An 8674-nucleotide genomic window follows, 5' to 3' on the forward strand; every position below is an offset into this window, starting at 1 on the left:
TATCCTGCAGGTGTTCGCCTCCTCCAGAGGCACTTATTTATTTAGCACTTAGCTGGGTTTCTGCTTACTAAGCTGAGCAAAGGCTTGAGGGGCAGGATTAGTGCGGGCCTCCTTCAGCTCTTCCCTGACATTGCGTGACCTTGGGAACGTGTCCGGCCTTCCCGTCTGTGAAAGGGGCCAACGCTGAGCCGCCTTGCGGGACGYGGTGAGGCTGAGGCTGTTGGCATTTAGCAAAGCCTTGGTGGAAGGTGTCAACTAGGGCAAGTATTGTGGGCAGGGATTTTTTGCGAACTCGCCATCTGACGTGTCTTGTGTCAGATTTGATGCAAGTTTTAAGGAGGGGAGGAAAGAAGACAGAAAGAGTCGATTCCAGGACTTCCCAGGCACAGAAATATGTCCCATTTTTAGCAAGGCAGGGGGCAGGGAGGGTTTGGGCTGTGGAATTCAGCTGCATTGATTTTTCCCAGGTGGCCTGAGTCAGTGTCTGCCAATGTAATGCTTAGATAGGGCTCAGTTCAGCTTCTGTAAGGAGCAAAATAAATTCATTGATCCAGGATGCTCTTCTGCATCATGCTTCACTTGAACCGTTCCTGAAACTAGATGATGAAGTAACTTGTAAAATATTGGGGGGGGGGGGGGCACGCATACTAAAAAAAGAAAGAAAAAAAAAAATCCTGGTTCTGCTGATGTAGGAAGTGTGGAGGTACCGTGAGATGGAAAATACTTGCATGCTTCAGTTGGCATCAGGTCCCTCCTGGACAAGGTGTTCCCAGCCCTCAGAAACCGGAGAGGCCTGCGGTATGGAAGCAGACAGACACGGTAAAGAATTGCCGCTGGTTTTACCCACATTACRCAGTCATTATTTTCAACTATGTGTAGTGGAATGGCAAAGAACAGGGATGTCATAAGGGATTTAAAATCTGGAGCAAAAAAATGAAGGGGAAGAGAGAACTCGGAGCTTATCACTTGTCTAGTCACCAGCAGCCAGTGGGGTTTTAGAGCTCTCAGGGTAGGCATCTCCGATTTTACCAGGGGAGCCTTTCCCTTGTGGTGCAGTGGGAAGTACAGTTACGCATATGTTTCACTCCCCGAAGTTATTACTCAACTGTCAGCTTTAGTCCTACCTCCTGGCACAGAAATCTTCAGAGCTGGGAGGGGCTCAGCCAGCCTAGCTCGCATGGCTAGTGCCCAGGAGCAACCAGCTCTGCGTAGAATCTGCTCTGAGGACAATCCTGGGAGCACTGTTAACCCGCCAATGCTTTCTTAGAAAAATTTCATCTCGGATTTTAGATGAATTCTTTTGCAGATTGACTGGGGGCAAACTCTAGAGCATCTCTGCCCAGAAAAAAAATCCCTTGGCTTATGCATGCAGGTACAGAAAGAACATGGGAGCAGCAACACTGGCAGGGCTTTGCCCAGTGGTGCTTATGTGGAGCCAAGCCTGAAGCCGAGCTGGTGCTAATCACCCAGGCTAACTGTGCTGCACAGACATTCCCAGAGAAGATGCTCTTTGCTAATGAAGCTTGAGGCTTCAGTCAGGCAGAAAGCAGGAGCTACTGAGTTATTAGAGGAGCTCAGTATATGAGCTAAGTTGGGAAGGCTTTAAAGGAAGCTAAATTTGAGACTGGGTCCTCTCACTTAGAACTTGTCTTTTCCCCAACAAGAGGTGGTTTGAGCAATGAAAATGTCAGCAGCAGTGTTTCAATAACAACTTTGCTACAAGTATGACTGTAGTAATCGAGAACCCCAGAAACCTCCCCTTCCTCTATTGCAGACAGCACTGGACATGCTTAAACACCAGCAGATATGGTAATCCAGACAGAATAGGAAACTACTGAGTTTTGGGGTCTCTTCCCTCTCCCCCCACTTCCCCTTACCTCTCTTGTACAGGACACTGAAAATGTCATTGGGGAACCTTTTCTCATACTACTTCCTCCCCTCTTGGCCACGTGGCAATCTGAATTCAATTCTCAGCCCTCCACTCCAGGATCTATCTTGGACTAGTTTAACTTCCATTAGTTCCTAAATTCCCGTTCTCACCAGGGACATCAGGCCTGACGCATGTTGTACTGTGGTAGTTGCTCCACAGCTGAAAACTGTCTCATGCACTTCGAATGTCTGAGTTCACTACTAGTTTTGTGTAACACCAGCTTGAAGGTCGAGACGCTTCTGGGTTTTTGTACATGCTTTATTAAATAGAAGCAGCACTGTATTCCATAGCAGAAACAACTGCATCAAGGTGACCTTGAGTCAGACAGTCATCCCGCATTTTCAGGGAAGAGCCTAGCTGTGCCGCTTGCTAGTGCCCCAGCTACAAAGGGGAGCATTTTTTGTTCCCCTGGCAGACAACCAATATCAGTTTTAAAGAATAGTATTTGTGCACTCTAAAGAAATATGCCCCATCTTCAAAAGCACACATTCTAGGTCAACACTCACTGAGATGCAGGGGTAATTTTAAAGGGTTTAAAAGGGAGAAATACAGCATTTAGTAACAATATCTTCAAACACTTTGAAAGAGGGCACAGAAATGAAACATGAACAGAACACCTTCTGTTGAAGCAGAAATATCCTTTGAAAAACAGCAGCAGCAAAGATAACTAGTACTAAATATTCAGGTTTAAAAGCAAAGTACATATTATACCGGATTTACTGAAGGGAGAAAGAGGGGACAAAGTGAGGAAAGCACAACCAAATGAGATGAAAACTCTTGTCTGTGTGAGAGTATGCAGGACAGCACTAGAAGAGGAAGGAGAAGAGAATGGGACAGTAAAATACTAACCAAACAGGGAAAAATAAGTTCACATACAAAATTCTGAATATTTGAACAAGGTAATTCACAGGTAAGAAGAAAAATGTAATCAATAAATTACAAGTAAAATAATGACATAGCTGTTGTCATTATCCAAAATCAAAGATCACAAGACCAAAAAAGACCCTCAAAGTTCAAGAATAATGGTTAACATTAAAGTCTTCTAAATATGTAATTAAAATATCCAAACAACATCACTCTTCCTGTTTTGTAATATGAAGGTAGGTGGGGGAGGATGTGTAAAGTGAGATAAAATTTAGAAATCAGCCAAATGTAATCAAAGACAACAAGCCATACTGCATGCCAAGTGCATGAAGTGGCAACACTTAAGAGCAAAGTAACAGTTTTTATTGTATTCTCATGCTAATTTATTTTGGATTTTTTTTGAACTTTAAATCTGTACTTCCTGAATTTGTAGTGTAAATTTTAGGGATGATTAGAATAAAATCTACAGAAAGTAAGTGAGGATCATCTAGAATATCTGAGATTTCCCTGGCACAGAAAGCAAGGTCAACTGTCTACCCCTGCTACTATCTATTTTTGTAGAACTGCTTGTAACTCCTTGGCCTGCTGACCACTGATGTTGAAATGCAAAAGTAAAAATTGCACTATTCTACTCAAACACAGTTGTTCAGTATGCATTTAGAGCTGATACTGAATGCATGCTTTAGTTTAAAAGAAAAGTTCTTGGGGGGTGGTAAAATCAGTGTAAGTCAAATTATTCAGGCTTTACTTTAAATGTGCTAGGTTTAGACAAACATTTATTAATGCACACCTCAGCAACAGTGTGTTTTGAGTATTTTCAACCAGATGGAATGTTATAGTTCTACACCACAAAGCCTGTATGATGTACACCTCTTGTTTACCCCATTTCCAACCTGTTCTGTGTATCAAACATACCTGGAAATAATCAGTGTAGATGGCTTCACAATCTCAGTTTTGGAGACCGCATGGCCCAAAGGAAATTTTATTCTTTATTCTCTTAGCCTGTTTCACTCTCCCTTAAATTACTCCATCTGTAAAGCATGCATAACAACATAGATTTTTGCTTCTAGGAGTTTCACTATCTGTAGATAAATATAACTGTGCAAGAGTGAGTTAGATTATGAAAGGGTCCAAGCATGTTCCAGTACATTCTTGACCTAACAAATTTGTAAGGAAGAAGCCTTCACAATTTGATCTAATTAAAAAAAAGCCAGGCAGTGTTCAAGGAAAGGATATGCATCCTATCCAAAATACTGAATGCCCTCCCATTTTTCTCCCTGGAGCAGGATGACTAAGACAGAGCTGGAGCTATAAAACATTTCTCTAAGTATTGGGACACATCAAGAATAAATCTTCCAAACCCTGCAGAATTTCAGAACAAAGCTTAAAAAGCTCTTCTTCCCAGACACAGTGAGAACAGCATACAGAGCTTGAATATCCACAGCACAAATCAAAAAAACAAAGGGAGTTTATTTGATCTACAGTGCTTTTGTTAAGGTACTCAGAGACTTCAGTGCATTCTTTTTAGAACTAAGCTCAGAAACTATATTCCATTTTTCATTTTATTAGAAAACTAAACTGTATAATGCAAAGAAACATTTGATCAAATGCAGCAGTGAAAACAGCCATGGCACTGACAAGGCATTTAACCCAACTATTATCACAAACTCTGATTCATGATTCTCTATTGCTTTCAGTCAAGTATACATCATTTCTGCCATGTGAGACATTTTCTTGGGAATATATAAGTAGTATTCCATGTATCCTGAAAGATCTTCAATAGTCACATCATCCACAAAGGCTCGAGCTTGCTCAGAACAAGATCTAGGAGAACCTGATGAGGCCGTTCCACAAGGGGATCTGTTTTGAAGAGACTGAGAATGGACTCCTAGGACTGCTTTTTCGCATTCTGACAGGACACTCCGTAAGCCAGAGAAAGAGTACACTTCCATGGTTCGCCACTGTTTGCACTGGCATTTCTTGTCCGTACAAGGGCACTGCTTGCCATTGCTAAGCATGGATAAGGACTGGAAATCTGAAGTTTGGCTAGAATCCAGGCTAGTTTCAAAGGATGAAGAGAGAGCAGGGCAATTCTCCCTTGAATTCTCCAATGGCTCTTCAACTGTGGAAGCTTCCAAAGGTTCAGTTCTGCTTCTTCTGTCATCACTAGCCTCAAACTGAGAATTATGCCTGTCCTTCGTACCATGTTCTGCTGTAACAAAAATGTCTGAACTGACATTACTCTTCGATGTGTCTGACTGGGTTTTGTGTTTCAGCTGGTTGGTGGCTTTCATACTGCAATATGTAAACTTGGGAGGATGCAGGACAGGAGACTTGGAACGTCTGCGACGCGGGGTTCTTGCTGATCCTCTTGAAGGCTTTCTCACACACCTGTTGGGTTATAACAGGTGAACAAGTAGGTAATTCCAAAATCTGCACCACAGCTCAACAGCTTCTGAAATAAGGCTAAAAACATTTCAAAAGATTTTGCTGCTTACAAAAATCAGATGACAGGTCACTTAAAATCTCTGACAGAAGCAGTGGAGGAGTCAGAAGAAATGTGGGCTCCCCCACAGGGAAGAGACATACCAGCACCCCTATTTTAAAGATATTTCCCCCAAAGTCTTTTGTGTTAAGGAAATGATACTTTGTTGAAGGTGCTCTGGTCTTTGCCACTGTCATCACAGACTGAACTGTAGTGCAGAACCTGGATATAAGTTAGAGCTGCTGGCAGAATTGCATTGAATATCCAGGTACTTCAACACAGAAATAATAATAATAATTAAAAAAAAAGTAGTGAAAAGGGGATGCAATGGTACAAAACTTGAAGAGAAGGACATCTGGGGCAATCAGTGGAAAAGAAAGTTTTAGGTACCCTAAGAGAAGAGGCAATACTGTCAAAATCTTTGCTGAAAGCCTCTTAAAAAACATCGTATCAAATGGTTATGCTAAAGCTTTGTGATAGAAAGGTGGGAACCATTTAACTAACAACAATTTTCATTAGAAAGTTTTAAACGTCTCAAAACAGGAATACATGCATAGTGCAGTTAGTGATGTGTTTTACCCATGCCAAGTTTCTTTAGAGCAGGCAGACTGTTGTTTGGCTCCATCCATAGCTGCTCGTATCGGTGTTCTCAGAATTGCCCCGTCACCCACAGAGAGAGCTGCAACAGATCTGAGTAGAAAGGAAAATGCCACATTATGATACTGCTTCAACGTGTGGTTTCAAAGGTCTAGACTGAGCCTCAAAGCTTTAGATGCTTATCTAAGACATTTAAGTTTTCAGCTTTGACTTCCTCTATAGTTAGTGGTTAGAAACAGGATCTTACAGAGATTTTACTAACCTCTCTTTTTATTGACCTCAGCTAAGTGTCTAAAGATAGGCAGGATGAAACAAAGCCAAAAGGTCCAGCAGCTGATGTCATGCTCTATTTGTACCAAGAGGACGCATTAAAGGAATGTAAACTCATGTTCCAATTGTTCTTGTCAGACAGTAATTGTTAAAACTTAGACTCCTGTTTCATTTCAAATGAAAAGTCAGGAACACATAGCATCAGGCTGAAGAGTCGGGGGAGAAGTGGGTAAGGTACAATAACAGAAAAGGAAAGATTATTAATTTATTTCTTATTAAATTTCCCAGATGAATAGGAATGAAAAACAATTTCTTTTGGGACTTCTAGGGCCAGACAACAAACATAAATGCCTCACCACAGTGCTTTCTGCCTAGCTCTGTAAGCAAGTGCAAGCAATTACTGAGATATTTAACAAATTACCAGCACAGAAACCTGTATTTATGCTGGCCATATGTGTGAATTAGAGCATGGGAAAAGAAATCATAAGAGACGAGGCTGAGATTCGAGCAGAAGAGTCCAGGTACTCTGCCCAAAGTTGATTTTAAGGGATTAGTCACTAGACTTTAGCTGTTCAAAATACATGCCTGCAAAACACAGATCTTTGTATGCCTAAAGAGATATCATAGGAATTAACCCTAATTCCACAGGATCTGTCATTGGTAATACATTAAATGAGGTATGTTTTATAAGCAAATTTTCTTGCTTCTCTGATCTAGAGAACAGCTGTTTTTTCCCTGTTTCTCAGAAGACCTCCTCAAGTAGAGGAAACTTAGTAGCAAGGCAAAAAATACATTTTAACAAGCGGAAGAGTTTATGAGTTCAAAATATTGAGGTATATAGGAATAAGTTCATACAGTAAAATATAGTTAACATCAATACAAAGGGTTTCCCTTGTGTCTGGGAATTCCTAAAAAACTTCCCTTCGCATACAATCAAGTGAACTATCTCAGAGCTGTTAGACTGCGTAATTTTATTAACTCATACATTAAATGAATAGGCTTATACTATATATTATCAGTATACCCAGTGTGCTTCAGAATAACTTTTTAGTATAACAACCTCTGCAAACATTTTACTCCATGATATCCTCTGAAGTAAGAGGTTATCAGTGTTCATATTTAGCTTGACAATTTCCAACCAGATTGGACTCTCTAGAACACTGTGAGGGAGCAGATGGTTGGTCCTGTGCTTCAGATGCTTTCAGAGCAGGTATTCCTGCGCTACAGTAAAGGCTAATAACGTGGCTGAAGACACCAGCATTTGCTTGGACAAACAAGTTCTCTATCACACAAGGTGACCAAAGTTACCCCAACAGTTCTGTTAAGAGTGGGTACGCTGTTTTGGGTAAGTCATATTATGTTTTCTTATAGTCCCTGTGTAATTTCAGTTGATATTGTGTCTAAATTAATTAATAAAGTATTGCTTTGCCTATTAGATGGCTATAACGACTGTGTTTCACTTGAAGTGATCTGCTTATTCTCTCTAGGAAGGTAAGACCTTTTACCAAATGACATTTGTTGTGAGATTCAAAACAACAGAAAACAAACACAAATATTTAATAAAAACCCAACAAATTACATGATACTTTTCTTGCTCACTTACCCTGCTGCATCCACTCTCAGCTTTTTGAAAGCTGTTTGCAGACTCTCTTCCTCTTCATCTTTAGCTTCTAAGTCCATTGATGGGCTATCAGTGTATCACCAGCTGTGCCATATAGAATAAGCTGAAATACAGAAATCATGATTTGATGTTGAGATCTGAATACACACCGGGCTCTGAAAGGTGTTATGGTTGCCCACTCTTCTAGTGTCAATCTCACTGCCTTCAGATCAGAACTATTCCACTACTTTTTACCATGAACTATAAGCTCCACATTTCTCAGAACAGGCAAGGAGGGCTTTGCCAAAAACACTGACATATCTCTTTTTCTTGGGTCAACAGAAGATATATATATTTGAATTTCACCTGTGCACATAACACTACAGGAAGAGACGCTGCCAGAGATAAACTGTGTTGAATAATTTCTACCTCTGCTATTCTTAACATCCCATATTGATAACTGAAAAGTGTATCAATGAGATAAAAAGAAATTAATCCCAAGGCGTGAAAGGCAGGCGTATACCCATGTTATCCGTGGGAGATCACTGTCTAACCAATGGTGTTTGAAACCCCAGAAAGCCAATGTTTAAATAAGTTTGCAGGTATAAAGTTTTTCTAGTATTTTAGCCCTATCATCTTTCTGTTAATCCAAGTTTTCCTTGCCACACGTACAGCTGAAAGCTTCATAAATATATATATATATATATATATAAACAGTTTAGCGGACATATTCTCTCCTCTTCGCTCTTCCTCCACACACCATTCTCTCCCCGAAGACCGCGTTTCTTAAAGACTGCGCCATCTCCTCTCTCCACCTGCTTCCAGCACCACCGCCACCGCGGAAAGCCCTGCCCCGGCAGCGCCCCGCGCACTACGCGGCGGCAGGCACCGACCCTCCCGACGGGAGGCCCCGGGAAGGCGGCTCCCG

At 41.2% G+C, this 8674-nt stretch overlaps 1 protein-coding gene across 2 annotated transcripts in view; it reads right to left on the reverse strand.

The window, feature by feature from the left end:
• Nucleotides 1–4229: 4229 nt before the first annotated feature.
• LOC112970570 (oxidative stress-responsive serine-rich protein 1-like) overlaps nt 4230–8674 on the reverse strand; it is a 4914-nt gene continuing 469 nt past the window's right edge. The window contains exons 1-4 of one of the 2 annotated variants that reach the window (XM_026075206.1): nt 8507–8668; nt 7750–7870; nt 5859–5969; nt 4230–5185 (exon numbers count right to left, since the gene is read on the reverse strand). In XM_026075206.1, the coding sequence (XP_025930991.1) occupies nt 4492–5185; nt 5859–5969; nt 7750–7826 (882 nt within the window). In that variant the 5' untranslated portion in view covers nt 7827–7870; nt 8507–8668 and the 3' untranslated portion in view covers nt 4230–4491. Of the gene's footprint in view, nt 5186–5858; nt 5970–7749; nt 7871–8506; nt 8669–8674 lie in introns of those variants that run through there. The other variant, XM_026075122.1, reaches the window with a different exon arrangement.

This window comes from Apteryx rowi, unplaced genomic scaffold, assembly GCF_003343035.1.
Source record: "Apteryx rowi isolate R43461 unplaced genomic scaffold, aptRow1 scaffold_0, whole genome shotgun sequence".
NCBI classification, from domain to species: Eukaryota; Metazoa; Chordata; class Aves; order Apterygiformes; family Apterygidae; genus Apteryx; species Apteryx rowi.